At 33.6% G+C, this 20268-nt stretch overlaps 1 protein-coding gene across 7 annotated transcripts in view; it reads left to right on the top strand.

The window, feature by feature from the left end:
* Positions 1-20268, top strand: part of LOC145248827 (uncharacterized) — a 338846-nt gene that overhangs the window by 243299 nt on the left and 75279 nt on the right. For all 7 annotated transcript variants that reach the window (XM_080110520.1, XM_080110523.1, XM_080110521.1 and 4 more), the window contains one exon: positions 13808-14242. In XM_080110520.1, the coding sequence (XP_079966646.1) occupies positions 13808-14242 (435 nt within the window). The remainder of the gene's footprint in view (positions 1-13807; positions 14243-20268) is intronic.

A 20268-nucleotide genomic window follows, 5' to 3' on the forward strand; every position in this document is an offset into this window, starting at 1 on the left:
GTGTAAACAAAAGCTTGCATGAGATGCTCATTCCAGGGTGGCTTGACACAATGATAAAGGTGAAGGAATATGTGTTGTCTATAGATGCATCCTTGGTCATATCTAGCCAAACAAGACATATCGATTGCCGAAAGTACCTCAGAGGTGGCTTGATGCAATTAAGAGAAACACTGGGCCTGTGTAACTTGTTTGCACTGCATCCATGAGCTAAACTAGATCAATATTTTTCACCGACAAAGCAGTCATCCTGGTGTGAGACAGACTTTATGAAACAGATTAACCCTGAGATTTCTAAGGCCATTGTGAAAACTATTGTCAGAGAATGTGAAGAGTGTCACTCAATCAATCCGTCACTCATGCACTAGTCAGAGAGTGCTTTAAATGTTAAACAAATATGGCACCAAGTAGTGATGGATATCAACCATTGCAATGGGACCCAATTTTTTACTTTGATTGACTTCTGCCCCACTCGGTTTGCTATCTGACAACGACGTACTTCTCAGCAAAATGCAAAAGGTGTAATAAATCGGCTGAAGATGTTCTTCTATGAGCAGAGCTAACCAACAGAGATTCTCATGCATAATGACACTGCCTTTTGGAACAGTTTGTTTAAAACCTTCCTACATGAGTGAAGAATTTGTCTTTGATTCCGTTGAGAATATATATGCCCTCTGTTAACGGCATCGTTGAGTGATGTCACAGAATTGTAAAAACAATTGCGAACAAGGACAAAAGCGGACAAGTCCACAAGGACCCATGGCACAGTGGTTAAAGTACTTGGAAAAATCAATTGTAAAAGTGATATTCTCCTAAAGTTTGAAGGTTCAATTCTCAGTGTGGGCAACTGACAAATACACTTGCTAATTACTTAGGGCCTCTATTCAGTTATGGCCGACGAACGAGAGCATGCTACTTCTGTTAAGTATATAAAGGGTTCCATTCGAAATTCTGTCCAAATTCCTGAGTTCAACAGAAACATTCCTAAGTTTGACAAGACACACCTGAAGAAGGTCGAAGGTTACATCGATCAAAAAGTTGTGAAAATGACACTCAAGATGAGAACAGTAGTGTGATGAATCCAAATAATACAAAAATTTTATTATGTATTTAAAAATTTCTCATGAAAAGAAAATTTTTATTATGTATTAATATGTTAGATTTAATAAAAGACATTACAACAAAAATTATGCAAATTTATCAAGTATTAAAAAAGAAATGACACTCGAGATGAATCCAAATAATACGAAAACATCTAGACTTCATAATAATAATCGTCCATAATTATGTTCTGGTGTTCCAACAATATAGCATCTCTACCATGCAAAATATAAGAGCGAACTCATGTTGAAAAGACTTAATCCTGAAAGAAATTTGCCTAAAGCTTCCGGAACCTTCCCCAAGCAAGACAACAGCAAGCCGGGTTAGCAAGTTCCAATCACCACCAGCATTCAATATGTTGTCTAGGTGTGACTAAAATAATGTTACATTTTCAATAACAGAATAAAACGTATGTATACACATAATGTGGAGTCATTATATCCTCTTTATCGTCACTGTTTCGTCTAGTGATTGCTGTATATATAAGCTTCTTTTCATGAAAGAGGACACAAGGATACGTTCGCAGAGTTTTCTTGAAGGTTTTATTTGCAAAGAATGGACTCCGGAGAGCAAGACTAAAATTATCTCAGCTCATTATTTACTTCTAAAAATTACTTTTTTACCTAATGAAATGAATGATGCAGACGGACAGACATTGAGACAACATTCCACTAAACAGTTCCTAACAAAAACTGACTAGAAGAATCCTTTATTCTTTTGCGAACATAATACGAGCTTTGTATCGCCAGTTGGTTTTCCTACATTTCTAGCGCGTTTTGTCTAGGGTGATAACCTTTAACCCCTCCCTCACTTCAATCACACCACCTGCAGCTGGGTCTATTTTCATTTGCCATCAGCTTATACCGACATATACTAATGTACTTCCGGCAAAATGCATACTAGTTAACATAGTCTCTACTTACTGGCCTAGGGTCCCAATATATAATATGTTATGTTGTATATCTATCTATCTAATAACTATCTATCTATCTATCTATCTATCTATCTATATATATATATATATATATATATATATATATATATATATATATATATATAACGTGTTGGTCGGCGCCAAATTAATATATGATACGTTGCCTTATTTGAACAGCACCAGATTAAACGTATATCATATTAAGGAATGGTGTTTATATGACTGATATATATATTTTACTATTTAAAACGTACATGTATATGTACATGTCTTTGTGACCTATTTGGGTTTGTGATGTGTATATACTTAAGCAGTCTAAGTGTTGATTCGTGCGTGTGTCAGACATGTATTTCGACATACTTTTTCAATTGCATCATTGGGCCTCTGTTTTTTAGTCTATCTGAGAATTTCATCTGTTCTTTGATAGAACTGGAACCTGTTGGACGAAGATGTTTCAAACAATCCAAGTCGATGATTAATTTTATATAAGATTTTATTTCATTTCTCAGGTGTCGTTATGCAGAAGAATGGAAAGTGAATATCTCTGCCCTCTGGGTTTCTCAGTTTCCATTTTGAGACACGTCACCTCCTTCCTAGTGGTGGGGGGGGGCGATCTGTTAACCCATCCGCTCTATTTGACATCCAAATTCCAACTCAAACGGTATGTCCAGCAGGCCGGAACACATGACAATCGACATGTCACTGGTCAGCTGTTCAGAGCTTCCGGTGAAAACTTGATCAGTTCTCCGAGTTTGACTTGTTTTGATATGTTTTGATAACCTTATCAAAACATAGCTCCACATCTCCTGTTTACTTCTCCAGTTAGATAGATATACAGCTAAACAGATAGATACACCGATAATTAGATAGACTGATAGGTAGACAAATAACCAATAATTTACTTTTCTGCTCGCCAACTATATAACAAATAGAAAATGGTCAAAAGTACAATTTTATTTTTCAACAACATAGACCAGTATGTAGCAGAAATCACTAAGTGAATAGATTTATGTGTGCGTCCATTGTTAGCAAAGCTATCAAGCATCAGTCTAGGAGTTAGGTTAACTTTACTTTATCTATTAGAAGAGAATATCTATATAAAGAAGTTCGTCATAGAAATCAACTTAGTAGCAATAACAAAATCCTTGTAAGACAAAAATGGTACATAAAAAAATTGTGACGAATTCAGTCATTAAAACTGAGCTTCAATTTTCATAAATCTATTCAAAATTTTATGACTAAGCGAAACGTAATGTTTTGATCAGCCATGATTTATAAATAAAAGAGAGACAACTCAATTCGGATAATCAAGATCAAAATCAGCCTTATAATGGATAGAATTTAATACTAAAATGGTTAAAAATAGCAATTTTTGATTTTCTTAGTTAAAAAAAAATACTTGATCAATTTACGTGATTGTTGGAATATGACATTTGCGTTCCGTGACGAGTAGGTACACCATAAGTATTTTTCTGTATTTTTTTAATAAGTGCAATTCTAAATAAGCACTGAGTAACCTTATAGTTTCAGATAGATCATTAGCATTCAGTACCCAATTTTTAATTCTTGATGAAAAAAGCAAAACCTATTTAAGCTATTGGTGTAATTTTTTTCAATTATAGAGAATTATTTTCAATTCCGATTCATATATAAAAGTTAGGTGCTTCTATATTATAATAACGAAATATATTGGATTTCAAGTAAAACAAGTGATATCCATGTAATAGACATGTCGCAAATAGTAACATATCCAAAAATTACGGAAAACGATAAGGTAGAAAATTAATTACTTATAAAAAACACATTTATAATATCTACCGATTTGGGTTCAAAATCGTCCGATTCGAATTGGGGAGTTAACACTCACCAATTCGAATCAGACGGGAAGGTTGTTTGGTTTTCAATTTCTCGGAAATCTAATGCCAAAATTCAATCAATTATGTTTTATAAAAAAAATAAATAATTTAAACAGTTAAAAAAGTTACTTTTAAAAAGTTCACAAATTATGTACATATGTTTATTTTTGATTTCTGGGTATATTCTGTCTGTTATATAGGAACATGCAAAATGAATAGACGATGCTCAAAATGTGGGGGTCAAAATGGAGGGGTCAAAATGTGTAAACATTTTGACCCCTCCATTTTACTTAAAAATTCACCAAAAATCAGGAAACTATGTTGTACTTTTCAGTAGTAAATACAAATGAATTTATTTTTGCTTTTTTTATGAAAATAAAGCAGCGAAAAATGTAACAATAAAAAAGAAAAAGTAATTTCTTCAAGAACATTACTAAAAAAGCCCCTAAATCCGTATTAATGAATTCGATATAACTCGAAGAAAAATTAATTTATCGAACTACCGATATTATCATTGAATTAAGCATTGTTTATTTAATATTTTCACACAAAAATAATTATAATTGTAAAAAATATTTCTACTTTTTTTTTTTTAGATTACATGTTATGCGTAATTTTTATTTGTAAGACTCTAATATTTTCCTTGCTAGAATGAACGTGAAACTTTCGGCGTAACATAATTTTTATATAATATTGAAAAATAAAAAAAAGTTTTTTTTAATTTAAAAGCAGAAACACACAAAAAAACTAATTAACTTAACAATGCTAAAAATTATACAAACGTTCACGATAGGAATGTGCTGATGCCCGACTGGGAAAAACAAGAAAACCAGCACTCCCTACCACCCTTTAATTATCTGACGTCATTTTCAGACAGCCTGTTGATTTTCTGACATTTTGGTCTTCCGTACAATCCATTTTTATACAAACAATGTGTTTTTTATTTAATTTAATATCTTAGGACTTTATTTTACTAATTATTTTTTAAATAGACCCAGAAAACTAATATTTATCTGTCAAAATATTTTTACAATGAATTTATTTAACTTCAAAATTTAGCTGAATTAGTCAGCTTCCGAATGTGAAAACATTTTTCATTATAACATTGTTTTTTTTTTTTTGTTTGTTTTGTTTTACACGCGTACAAATATTTCTTTTCCTTTTGGAAATTAACTTTAGTCTCTAATCTTTCAAATACAATCAAAAAGTAGTCGGAAACCTACAAAAAAAATTTAAACCGGCCTTCCAAACAATGCCCCCCCTATTTTTTTTCGCCATTATTGCCCGTCCCTACAGTGTTATACATGGTGTTTCAAGTGAATTACCCCCCCCCTCTCTTGCTTATGTCACGTGACCCAATATGTAACCTTATCGAAGTATTTTTACCCTTATCGAAACTGTTTTTTAACGAATAATTAATATTCTACCCGAACGATTTCCGTAATTTTGGGATATGTTACTATTTGCGACATGACAATTTCGTAGATGCCATTTGTTTTACGTGAAATTCAATATGTTTTCGTTATTTAAATATAGAAGCATCAAAAGTTATCTATCTTTGGATTCGGTTGACTGATTTTAGATGGGGAATGCTTTTTTGTTCCTGCCTGATAATTTTTGATGAAGTCAGTTTTCTAGCCATATGCACACACATGAATGTCTGCACCGTAGGTGGACAGCACGGGTTTTCTATTTATTCACATACAAATTAAGGCATCACAAATAACTCCTGCTGTTTTTGTTTTTTGTTTTTTTTTTAGGGGGGGGTCGAGTAAAAGTCTTTGTAAAAAAAAATTTTTTTTCAGATTTAGAGGAAATATTTTATAAAAATACTAGTCAAACATAAAAAGAAAAAAGTTCCCTTAAGTTTAAAGAAAAAAATATTTGTCTTTTTTTTTTCGTCATGTTTTGTAGTTGTTTCTTTTTTTTTTTAGTAAGTGTTTGTTTTTGGTTCTCATGTAGCTGATGGCTAGGTGTATCAGAATATTTTTGGCATTTTTGACACCCCTAACACGAAACTGCGTATAAAATATTAAAAACTCGTAATTTCTCTTTTTAAAGTGAAGCATAATAGGCTCCTGTAATTGTGGTACTCTTTGCCAGGAAATCTGTCATCACTATTCCGTCCTGGTCCCAGAAGACTGTGAGTATGACCTTGCAACAGAGGGCTGCACCCTTGCCTTCTTTGGAGGTAGTGAATCCAATTGCTTCCACTGCATTGACTGGGCTTTGGTCTCTGGATCATAGTGATGGACCCAGGTTTCATCCTGTGTAATCAGTCTTTTGAAAAACTTTGACTCATCTTCTTGGCACATCTCCAAATTCATCCTCGAGCACTCGACGCGTTCTCGCTTCTGGAATGGTGTGAGCAACCTGAGAATCCACCTAGCAGACAACTTATACATATGCAAATGGTCATGAATGATAGTTTCTACTGACCCTGTACTAATCTTGACATCTTGAGCTATTTGTCGAATAGCGCTGATCTTCCAAAATGGCAGCCTCAACTTGACGGACTCTCATCAATGGCAGAAGGGGGGCGACCAGGTATGGGGGCTGTTTCCACATACTTCCGGCCATGTTTGAATTCACGATGCCAGCATTTTACAAGGTCGTATGATGGGGCATTATCAACATAAGTTTCTTTCATTTCATCAAAAGTCTCCTGCGGTGTGCGTCCTTTCAAATACAATCGGATCATTGCTCGACATTCAACAGGCTCCATTTCACACCTGACTCAGTTCAAACACCTGTAAAACAGAAACCACAATTAGTTCAGAGCTGTAATTTGCCACATAACCCGTATAGATATAAATCATTGAACATGCAAAATTTTAGCTAGATCAGACCACTGGAAGTGGGTCAGGGGCATTACTTATTGCACACCCCTCGTATCTTCTTCAAACTGCAATTAATAATTAACCTTTGTTATAATTTTGTTAGGTTTGAAGATTTACACTGTTTGATGATATAAAAATTTGTATATTAAATATGAAATACGGTTTTACTGAATGTTCATTTAGTTAACTACGGCTTCCATATTTTGTTCGATAAAAAGAGACAAACGAAATATGAGGGGGGCTACAAAATGCTTAATATTTGTGCAATAATATTTTCAAGTAGGTCTTAATCTGACGATAAAATATCTGACAAGAGCCATGTTTATATTAAAACTTAATATTTAAAAAAAAAATCTTAAACACAATTAAAAATATATGTTGTAACGGAACATTTTGAAATAATGGAATTTTAATCGTTCTAAGAATGACTTAATTTGTAGGAAGTTTCTGTTTCTTGGAATTCAACTGATTATAGTATATATTAATTAAAAAAAAAACGCTATTTAAAAAAGAACATAATAATATCAAATTTATATCATTTTTTTAATTGCACCTTTTTGTTCAATACATGTATTTAATTTTGTTTTTAATAAATATGTTTTACTTATCTGAACTCTTATGTTTCATAATAAATAGAAATTTCGATAGATTTAAATATATTTTGTTCAAATTTCGGAAAAATAAATATGGGGAAGACACACACTAAAGAAAATTGCTCCTCGTATATTTTACGGAAACTGCATTTTATATGTAATTTCATATTAAAATGGATAAGTATCGAAAATTTCACGAAAATCTGCTTTTTGCTAGATTTATTAAACACAGGTATGTTTTCACGTTCGAAATGTCTACTACATGGGAACGTTATTTTAAAGCGCAAATTATGTAAACACGATTTTCGTCTTGCAATTTCATCATTTTCGTTGGATGAAAAAAATTTTTTTTATAATTATTACTGGTTTATTTTGCCCTTCTTCTTTTAAATGGTACAAAAGTTATACTGATAATATTAATTTATAATAAAGTTACATCGTTTTACATATAGGGGGAGGGTAATTCTTTGGTGACTTTTGGAGGTGCCTACAGAAAAGTAAATCTATCAAGAAATTTAATTCCACTAAGTCTCGCCCACTGAGTTTGGAAAAAAGAAATGTTTATTTTTTTTATAAAGATTTTTAGCAAAAAAAAAAAAAAAAAAAAAAAAATGTCAGTCCATCTAAATTAAAATTGGTTGTTTCTTGTTGTTCTTGACATAAGAATCCCAGGTTGCTAGAATGACGTGCCTAAATATCACACGATTAGAGAATCAACAAGAATCGTTTGTCGTGCCTTAATTTGTCGTGCATAAATCGTAAAACCTCGTGGACAGTGCAACAATTGGTGAACCTGAATGACCCTTTCTCTTTTCAGACTCGCCGGTAAAAGTGAGAAATACCATAGTGGGCAATTATGCTCCCTCTCTCATGGATCAGTTCGTGCAGACTCTGGCAACGTGGGTTTTGAAGGGAGGTAGGTGGTTGAACCGTGCTCCCCCACCGCCAATGGAATATGTTCAACGTGACCAGCCACCCTCCGTTATGGTGTCATTGCTCACAAACGACTCTGTTTTTATTTTGTTTTTGTTGTTTGTTTTTGTTGTTTTTGTTGTTTTTGTTGTTATTGTTTTTGTTTCTTCTTTTCAGCAAATAATATATTCATATTTAACAATTGTAAAACGCTTGAAAACTTTGTGCCGATATACTTCAATGACTAAGCACCATACAAAAATGATGAAACGCATACATTTACATAAATTTGAATTAAGTTGAAATAAGACACTTTTAGCTCACGGTTAGTACGAGAAATGGACTCCAACCTATGTGCTTATATATATATATATATATATATATATATATATATATATATATATATATATATATATATATATATATATATATATTCTTCAGAATAGTTTTTATTTAACAATCAGTTGTAATGGAAACGTGAATTTGTAAAGTTTACAAAATATTACTGGCAGTAATATTCTATAAGTTATCCCATCTAAACAAGAATTGCTCGATATGCAAGATAGAGCAAATAAATTAAATTGTAATTCAATGAATTTCAAAAAACTCTCATTGAAATGAAATGAAGTCGTTGAGTTTCATATCAAAGAATTTTTATTATTCTAAGCAAGACAAAGAATGCTTTAGAAAATTAATCTCCTTAACCTATAGGGTTTCGATGTCTACCATCTCATCAGAAGAGAGAAAATATTAGCAAATACTTATAAAGGCATGCACCCTATTTGCTAAAGTCAGTGAGACATGGAAAGTCAAAGTCAAGGCACGACTTTAGCAAATAGGGTGTATACCTTTATAAGTATTTGCTAATATTTTCTCTCCTCTGATGAGATGGTAGACATCGAAACCCTATAGGTTAAGGAGATTAATTTTCTAAAGCATTCTTTGTCTTGCTTAGAATAATAAAAATTCTTTGATATGAAACTCAACCACTTCATTCCATTTCAACGAGAGTTTTTTGAAATTCATTGAATCACAATTTAATATATATATATATATATATATATATATATATATATATATATATATATATATATATATATATTAAGTAATGTGATTTATAATTTAAAAATTTAAAAAAAAATTTTTAAATTTAAAAATCAAATTTTAATTAAATTAAAAATCAGTTTCATAAGAAGGAACAACAACAAAGTCAATTATCTGTACGATCGTTTCGGAAATCCGTGCTTTTTATTTGTGGTATACATGAAGTCACGTAGAACAATTATACATAGTTTTTTTGGTAAGCACGGTCTCCTCATCAGCCAATTTAGGAGGATTTCTATTGAATTTAAAAGACACCAAAAATAAACCTAGCATTAAAAGTAAGGCAGATGAATCTTTTAGTTTTTCTTTTTTTGAAATCAGGAACTGTGTTTAAAGTAGTCATTTAGATGTTTGCTATAGCTTTTTATTTTATTTCAATAAAATAAAAAGCTATAGCAAACATCTAAATGACTACTTTAAATAATTGCATTGAAACACTGGTTCTAATCAGATCACCGGAGTTAAGCAATGTTGAGCCTGGTTAGTATCAGATGGGTGACCATTTGGGAATTCTAGGCGCTGTATGTGCTCTCCGCTTATCTCGGCATTTGTTTCCAGTCGTCCTGTACATATACTTCACTTGCCACTGGTATTTAACAATGTCGACTCAGGAGAGGTGTGGTTGGAAATTGTGCACCTCCTACCACAAAACTTTCACGCGCAGGCACTCCCTTGTGGGTATCCATAGTCTGTCAAAGGCTGAAGGAGCCCCCTTAAAAATACCAATAACTCATCAGCGCTAAAAATTGTGAATGTATCTTTGTGTGTGTGTGTGTGTGTGTGTGTGTGTGTGTGTGTGTGTGTGTGTGTGTGTGTGTGTGTGTGTGTGTGTGTGTATATATATATGTGATGTAATGAATATGAATACATCTGGATTCCCCTACACAAGAATATAATTCGCTGGTGTAAGTCATAAATACGTAAGAGTGTAGAAGCTAAGAAGAGGCGTTCAAAGATACGCTAAAAACTTAAAATATATTACCAGCTTCATCTATAAACAACCGTTCATTAAAGTGACTTACTATATTGTAATACTCAATTATGTAGCCAAAACCACTTAGCTATTTCAAACGAATATATCTTTTCCAAAACATGTGTACATATATATATATATATATATATATATATATATATATATATATATATATATATATATTATTTTTTATTATTTTTATATATATATATATATATATGTATATACTAGTTATTATTTTTATATATATATATGTATATACTAGTAAATCTACTCATGTTACCCGGATCATATATAAAAAAAAAATAGAAATTAAAAGTGTGCATGCCATGATATCTTTATATCAAAACTTTTATCTTTCTACTTCTGTTAATCCATCTCTTTTTCTTTTTTCCCATTCCCCGTTTTTCCACATCCCTCGACCTCACCTCTTTTTCACCTCCGCCCAGCCCATTTCTCTCCCTTTGCTTTAATGTATTGAAAATCATTTGCTTTAATGTATTGAAAGTCATTCGCTAAAGCTTTCAATTTTAAAGTTATTACTTCCGGGCAAGACTGAGTTTCTTTGCCACCAACTTCCTCAAAAGATATAATGAAATTTATATTTAGTTTAATTGATTCTCGGGCAACGCCGAGTTTATTGTCTTTCCCCTCCTCCTTAATAATATAATGAAGCCTATATTTATTTCAGTGTATGCTGAGTTTCTTGTCTTCTCTTTCACCATTAAGCCTATACCACATAGTATTATTGCACATCCCTACACTATTGAGGATATGGAACACTGACCCCCGAGAAATGCAGACTACCTTTTCTGGCATACAATAGTATAACAAAATATTGATGACTTCTAGACAACGTCGAGTAAACGCACCTGCTCTATCTATGATATCGAGCTCTTTTGGGTCACTATTAATCATTTATCATATGGAAAACTTCAACCTTGCATTTATTACTCCTGCTTGAGAGCGCTACTGAAACCACACAAATAAAATTAAAGATGCCTCCAGAGCATTAATAAAACCACTCTCATCCGGGTTTCTTGCCACGCTTTTAGTTCAAAGGGAAGTTTAAGGAACTTTAAATGATTTTGAAAATAAATGTTGAGCTGAAAAAATACATTGTTTACTTTTCAAATCATGGCTGAAAACTCGACTCTCTCTTCCCCTTCTCTGACGAAATCTGCTCCATAGCCTCTTAAGAGGTAAACTTAGAGATTCGGGAACACTTCCATTGTCTTCCCCACTTAATTTTAAATAAGAATATATTTTTAGATTTTATGTAGATTCTCTAATCATTTTTTTCTTTTGTATTGAAGCACACACACACACACACACACACACACACACACACACACACACACACTTATTGAGTCGGTTCCTCTAAAGAAAGGAACATTTGAACATAAATACAAAATATTTGTCCAGGTAATAAGTAAAACACGATTAGAATAAAATTTACTACCAGAATAGTAGCAACAACTCGCTATGAAGCAAGCAGACAACGGAATATATTGTGTTTTAAAAGAAAAAACCTGTATATAATCATGTTTATCAGCTGTTTTCACTTGTGAAGTATTTAATTTCGGCTTCCAGTTAATGTTGGGTCATCAGATGAGAATATGGAGCATTTCAGGGTTTTCTTCTTCTTAGTTATTTCATTTAAACACTTGTATATAATCATATTTATCAGCTATTTTTACTTGTGAGGCATTTCATTTTGACCTCCAGATAATGTCGGGTCATCAGGAGAGGATATGCAACGTTTATTGGGAAACAAGATTATGTTATATTAAAATCGAAACAATCATTGAATTTAAAAAAATAATAAATGATAAACAATAAATAATAAACGATGGCTAATTAATAAAATGTCCTTTTTTTCAAAACAATATGCAAATTAGTTAACCTTACGACTGATATCACATACACATAAGCAGTATATATATGTATCTATAAAAATGAGAATGTATGTGTGAGGAAACTTCTAAACCTATATACTCAACAGATGTTTGATCTAAAGACTTGAAATTTGGTATATAGGGTATTCAGATATGTTTTTAACTGATTTTCACCCGGAAAAAAGGGCTGCTAAGGGATCAAAATTGAAAAATTAGGACGTGGGGGGGATCATTGGATTTTTATCTGTTTGTCAACTGTTTCATGAATGCACATGAGTGAATCGTTCACATGACAGACTGCTTATGTTAAGAATAAGTAGGTTAAGTAGGTTTGTAAACACTTTTTTAAAGATCGTGTCAAGCTGGCCTAATGATTATCGTACATAACTGACTGTTTTTAAGTTTTGGTTTCGATCTTAGCTCGAGTTTTTTTTTGGGGGGGGTTACTTACAAGAAGTGAACTGTTTAGAAAAAAACATAATACTCGTACACACATGTTTCAGTTTCTGTCGGAATTAAAATGTAATATTTATGCGGGTTTTACGACCGGGCAACGCTGGGTGGTTTGCTAGTATATATATACTCTTTTTCTGGGTCAACGGCCAACTAGCACCGTGTATATTTGTGTGTGTATATGTGTATTGGGGTGGAGAGGGCTCCCGTAAGCCGTGGTGAAGGCAACCTTTCTAGGAGAAGCAAATCTCTGATTTAAAAAACCATAAAGCGGAAGACCATTACCCGCATTAAGCTGGTCTACAGTTTAATTTGTTGCTGGCTATCTTGCTCTTGCTTGTTGCTGGATCTCAACATTTTTAACCGAGAGAGAGACTTAGCTGTCGTACAAAGCTAAGACTCTGTAACATCATATTTGTATAGATACTCCCTCAGGCATTTGGGCTCATGGATTTTAAATGTCTGAGGGAGTGGCACTCGTCTGACAAGACGTTGCAATCATCATCATCATATATAAAAATGATGATGCATCTCTTGCATAGAGTTGAATTCTTTTTAGTTTAGTTTTAAATTTTCTTTCTTTTTGTTTCTGTTTTTTGTTTTTTTTATTGCTTTTTTTTTTTTTTTCAAGAGTAATGATTGTCTCTCTAATTTCATTTTAAATCCAGGAGAGTAAAAAGTGGGACCTTGGGTTTTGGGTTTACTTCCGGTAACCTCCTAACTCTTGCTTCCCTTATTTTGCCCTTTACTCTTCGTATTCCATGAGAGATGTTTCTGACAAAGGGGAAGAATTACTGATTCCTGGGTCAGAATCTATCCATCGAACAAAGGAGAATAGAAAGTGGACCTAGGGTTTACTTTCGGCAGCCTCATGTGGTCCTTTTAGTTGTTACATTCCATGAGAGATGTTTCTAACAAAGGGGGAAGAATTGCTGTTTTCTGGATCTGAATCTATTCCATATAATATTTATCGTTGGCTAGTTTTTTACCCTGAATATTTTTTTCTTTTTTTTTTTTTTTTTGGCTCCTTACATCAGGTAGCTTTATGTCTTGTCTGGGGCGATTTCCATTTTATAAACAAAATCAAGTTTAAAGATGAACATATTAAATCCTAATTTCTTTTTTTCTTTCTTTTTTCTTTTTCAGTTTCTTCATCAATTATGCTCAGTTCGAGTCTTCATCCCACACCTAGTATAAACACCCCTCATTCGATTTTTGCCCATGCACCCTCAGCAATCAATGAACACACGAGAGAGACCCTAAAACCCTCGCAGACGTCAGCACGCACCTTGTCCAGTCGAACATTGTTTGACACCGGAATGAATGTCAACACGGAACCCCTCAGAAAGACGCAGAAAGAGTCTGCCACTGTGGCAGTGTTGATTTCAAGTGTCGTCCCTACGATGGTGCTCGGCGGCAAACCTAGTACTTCCACTCCTCCGCCGTATTATATCACACCGACCAAGTCTACCAAATCAACAACGGCAACAGCTTCTCCAACGATTCCTGTTTCGAAACCTACGTCTAAGAGTCCGTTCTTTATTAGCAGGAAGCCAATCGCTCCCGAAAGGCCAATTTCGAGTAAGTTTTTACCGCCACCATTTTTTTTTTTGTGGGGGTTAGTGTAGTTTCCATTTTGTTGTCATGAGACTTTACTCCCTGGCATTGTCTCCTTTTTTATTTTCACTAAATAAGTCACCATTTATTAAAGTTAAAAGCTACTCAAGGATAAGGATTAATTATTGTAATTTGAGAGATGGGGAACCGGGTTTGTATTACAATCCAGTTTCAAAAATCAAATACATAACAAATAAATGTTATCAAAGGCAAGATAAGATAATTCTCTGCCTAACTGGATAATTTTTTAGTGTTTTTATTTAATGTAAAATCTTTATTTAGTTAAAAAAAAACAAGTAATATGGAACGCTACCGAAAAACAAGAAAAAATGGCTGTGATCTTTTTGAAGTCTCGACGAAGACTTCAAAATAAGAAATAAAACACAATGTTGTAGAAACCCACCCAATAAATGTTACCGTGGTGTCTACTACCATTTTGTTTTTTTGTTTTTATTTTAAGTGACTATCGAGACTTCAAAGATGTAAAGAGATATTGTGTCCATTTTTTCTTGTTATCCGGTAGCGTTCAATATTACTTGTTTTTCGAACCAAATAAACATTTTACATGAAATAAAAAAACACTAAAAACTTAATCAGTTAGGTAGAAAAGTAACTTATCTTGCCTTTGATTAGATTTATTTGTTATTTATTTGTTTTTTTTGTGACCAGCAGTGAACACTATAGATCTGTAGATCAGAGGTAGATTCAACATTTTGATGGTGTTTAACCACGTCTTCAGCTATTATTTCATAAATGAACTCTCATGTGTTGCAGTGTACAGCGTGGCCAAACCAACAAAGTCTCCTTTTTAAAAGCGCTTGGTAAAGGGAATGATCCTGCATTGTGTCCAGATTTGGGTATTAGAGAGCAAATGCTGCCAACTGAGTAGCAGAACTCGGCAGAGGTAGTATAGATCAAACACCACCAACCTTTCAAGATCTGCAGCTGCCATTGACCAGATCTCACAGCTGTAGAGAAGAATCGTCTGAACAAGTGGCTGATTATTCCAGATTTTTGGGCGATTTATTCCAGACCTATGATCGCGAGATGAGACTGTAGACGGGGTTGCAAACGACGAATCAACAAGGTCCAGCGTGCTTTCAGTCGAGTTAGGGCTTCTATTTTTATCTAGACATAGTACATTATAAGGAGGATGAAATGAAAACATAAACTAAACACGGTTAGACTTTGAGCCAGGATCAAATTGTAGTATCTGTTCGTCAGATGCTGCACTACACTTTTTTGGTCTTGGTTAATGGAGGAGAAATCCTTCATAACTGATACATTTTTTATTTTTGTTACTGACCAGAGTGCCTCTTTTTTGAGAAGCTGGTTTCTCCCCACATTAAAAACCGACCTCATGTCTAACTCTGCCCTCGTGGGGAAGCAAGTAATAAAAAAAACAAAGAATAAAAAAATAAAAAACTGAACACGTTTAGTGCTTCATATTCTCATTTTATAAAAAAACTTTTCCGAACTGAATCGCATGAATTATTGATTTTTTTTTTTTTTCTCTTAAACAAGTATGAAATATGTTTTGTTTTTTTCTTATCAAAGATTCATCTTGTTTCTGGAAGAACCAATTCCAATGTAGCGATGGAGAATGTATAGACAGTGAATACAGATGCGATGAAATTGTCCATTGTGATGATTTCAGCGATGAACAGGGTTGTGGTAAGTTCCGACGCACCCACGGAATCCTACCTCAATTAAATTCCATAGCATTAGATCCTTTTAGTAAAATACAGTAGAATCCAGTAGACTGCTTTCAAGACATATTTGAACAATCCTAAAATAGTTCTGTATAATTCCATGATGTTATATCTAGACAATTTTTATAATTATTATTTTTTTTTTTTTCTACAAATGGGTCACTGTTTATCAAGGCGCTAAAGCCATTCGAGGATACGTGTTAATGAGTTTGTTAGGTGGACGATGAGACAAACACCTTGCGGGTTGTGGACGATAGTTGAAAGTGAGCAGAATTGGATTATTTAAGAGGATGGCTCAACAGGAATTTGTTTACATTGGACTTTAAAACAAGCATGCTGTAGTCAGCTGTGTTTATTCCCATCCTCAAGTGGTGTCCTGCCTGGTACAGCTATCACTCTCCATCTATCTCTCTTCCTCGAGACATTCATGAATTCATTTTTGCTCATCATTCACAACCACATTCACGCTGTTTCTCGAAAGTGTTTGATGTATTGCTGCAGTTTTCTTTGCAGTTTTACAGACAGTAGGTTGCAGTTTCTTTCTGTCCGAGCAGTGTCCGCACTGGGCGAACGAGATATGAAATCATGAACAGAATTATTCCTGATTGCTTCCATATTACATCCGTCATCTGCTTTCCATGATCTCACGTTACTCTGATTGAGGAATGGGTGGAAATGGGGGGGGGGGTGAAATGAGTTCATGACCTTGCCTGCGGGTCTTCCACAGATTAGCAGAGGAAAAGAGGTGCCATACTTTTCCTTCGACGGTAGTGCTGTCCTATCACCCTATTCCCAGCCTAATGGACTAAAATAATAATTTTATTTAATGATGTTACCCATACAAACATACGAGCATCTACAAAAATTAACATAATGCATAATATACTATGAGAAATAACTTCCAAGAAAAAATAAAAATTCGCTCTAAAAATGGCCACGCAAAGTCAATGAGCTTGTCAGGTAGATGATGCAATAACACCTTGGGGATTGATATCGATGATTGAGATTGGTCATAATTTGACTTTTTAAGAGAACGACTCAGCAAGACTTTGTTAACATTGGACTTAAAAACGACCATGTTGTTGTCAGCTAGGAAGAGGTCCTATGGAATTGTGTTCCACAGACGGTAGTTCTGGGAAAGAAATGTTGTTTATGTATATTCCATTTAGTTTTAAGTACATGCAAGAAATTAAAAAAATTATAATCTAAAGAATCGCAGACGGAAATTGATTAAAAAGCAGCACAACGACTTTTCTGAATCCAAAATGCTTAGCATTTTATTCACGAAAAATAGAATTGTAAAAAGGTTATTGAGGTATGAGTTTGGGGGGTGGTGGGAGGGGTGTGTTAAAACTTACAAATTGACAAAAGTATATAATGTCTTGTATACTAGTAAAACAAAATGTACTATATATTTTGTAAAGAAATAAACTTTTGGGATGGAAGGAATATTTTAAATACTCACTTTAAATACTCACTAGCTTTCTTACTTGGCCGTCGTACGTTTTAGATGGAATATTTGTATGTACAGTTTAATCAAAGAATAAAGTGGTTGATTTGTGTATTATGAATTAATCAAAATGCTGCAATTTAATTCCATAATGAAATTAATATGTAGAGATGTGTAAAGGATACTAACTGATTTGTATGCGTGTGTATCTATGTGTGTGTGTGTGTGTGTGTGTGTGTGTGTACGTATGTGTGTACATATAGGAAAACCGTGTGTGTGTGTGTTTCTTGGAGGAAGGTGAGTTTTGTATAAAATTTATGAACTCATAAAACGACTTGAAAATATCCAATTATATTGTATTAAAAAAAAACAATAATAGCAAATAGTGAATTACTGAGATGTCAATTTGTGAAGCAAAATGCAAATTAGTTTGAGTATGTCGATTGCGAGGACATGCTCAATCTATAATATAAAAATCAGTTATACGTATATGTGCATGTCCAGTCAAAGCTCTAAAACAACAAAACAAACACCTACAAAGTTGGTATTTTCTTTACCAGCATTGTACAGGATGAATAATATCTAAAAAAAAAAATTTTGATTTATTTATTCATTCTTTGACCTTAAAAAACTGTCACAGATTTCCTTAAAGGGGGGTCGGTTTTTCAGACATTTTATGTAACAAATAAAGGAAGATAATTTTTAATCAATGAGTTAATTCCCTTATGCTGACATATTCCTCATAAAATAGAGCTTTCTGTGTGTGTATGTTCAGAGAAAGGAATCGGTTGTGTGCAGAAGAAGTGACAGTGGAAGGATGGAAAGGGAACACGGGAAAGATAGAATAGTTTAAATAGAAATGTTAGATTTTTTCCTCTGGGCAACGCCGACTAGCCGTGCTAGTATATTATAAATATAAAGTTCGTTTATTTTGTGTATGAAAATTTCTCTGCTTCTTGGATTTACCATCGAGTGAGTCTTAATGCAATCTGGACCTCCTATATTCGGTTTGTTTTTCCCATTTTTACCGATATGAACATATTTTCTTGCATTTTATGACGAACCATCATAAAGTGCTGTTTCATTTAATGTCGTAATAATCAAATTCTTAGCTCGGCTGTAATAATAATTTGCTAATTTCTTTCTTTCCTATGAAGAGACGAATAGCACTTTTTGAAACTCTGTGGAATAAGGATTACTTCAAAATTGTTTTTGGAGTATTCTGGCGAACAATAAATTTCCTTTTAAATTTCAATTTACAGTCTTGATTTCTTTTCCTTATGACAAGCTCTACTATCTATTGTGTTTGTATTGAGCTTTTTATCTGGTTGGGATTACGATAAAAATATTAATATTTATATTAGATTTTTATCATGTTAACTTTTCATTCCTATCACTTGAATTGATGTGTGTGTGTGTGTGTGTGTGTGTGTGCGTGCGTGCGTGCGTGCGTGCGTGCGTGTGTGTGTGTGTGTGTGTGTGTGTGTGTGTGTGTGTGTTAAAGGCAACGTATGTTTCTAGAATAGTGATTTCAATTTATGGGGTTTTTTTTGAAGCATGAAAACAATGTTATTTATTTTTGTATTTAATATTTTATTTTTAATTTTAAAATATTAAATACAAAAAAATAACATCGCATCGTTTTCATACTTTAAAAAACCCTTATAACCTTGAAATCAATGTATATATATATATATATAAACGTGAACGTGTCTATGTGTGTGTCTGTGTGTGTACATTTCCCTATGCAATGACTCTGACAATTTTCAGTCTACAGACTCGAAATTTGATATACAGGGTACTGAGATTTGGGAAAACCTTTGTAATCCTTTTTCGGCCAGAGCTTTGGCTGTTTGGGAGTCAAAGTTCGACGATTTGACCTTTGAGGACTCTACCAAACTCCTCCGCCAATTTTGGGTATAAATACTTGAAATTTTAGATATAGGTTCCTTGGACATGGATCTAACTTAATAACTTCATTTGAGCCCAAAACAATAAATGTTAAGGTGTCATAATAGGAGTCAATAAGTTTTAACAAATTTGCCCGCTTCGGTCTCTACCAAATTACTCAGAGAATTTCTGGTCTAAACATTTGAAATTTTACATAAAGGGTATTCAGAGATAGGGCAAGCTGTTTAATCGGTTTGGGTTACCAATATATAAATGTATGCATGTTTGCATGTCTGCCTAAAACTTTCGACAGCGGCGACGGATTTTCACAAGATCAGTATCGTTTTGAAGTTCAACCTTTAAGACGACAAATACCGAAAAATTTGGCTAAAAACATTAATATCTTCACCTTCAACTGGGCACTTTTCTACGACGGGAGGGAGTCGCTTTTTTCGCCGATATTTTAAAAAGTCATCCTCTCCTTTCGATTGTCTAGCCTTAACCTACGCCACTTCCGGTTTGGCAGTAGTTGTAACAGCAAAGACGTCAGTTTTTTCCCCATTCTTTTCCTTCTTTGTGGTACGGGTTCAAGCTTGCCTTCCTACTACCACTTTTTTTTTTTTTTTGCTCAACATACACCTCCAAACACCCGGGCAACGCCGGGCACCCATGCTAGTATATATATATAAGTGAAAACGTCTGTGTGTGTGTGTGTGTGTGTGTGTGTGTGTGTGTGTGTGTGTGTACATTTCCCTACCAAATAATTCTGTCAATTTTCGATCTAGAGATTCGAGATTTGACATAAGGAGTATTGAGATTTGGGAAAATCTTTTTAATCGGTTTTCAACCAGAAATTTGGCTGTCAAGGGGTCAAAGTTTAACGATTTGCCCTTTCAAAACTCTAACAAACTCCTCCGACAATTTTGAGTCTAAACACT

This window comes from Euprymna scolopes, chromosome 27 (genome assembly GCF_053919585.1).
Source record: "Euprymna scolopes isolate OS-2025 chromosome 27, ASM5391958v1, whole genome shotgun sequence".
NCBI lineage: Eukaryota > Metazoa > Mollusca > Cephalopoda > Sepiida > Sepiolidae > Euprymna > Euprymna scolopes.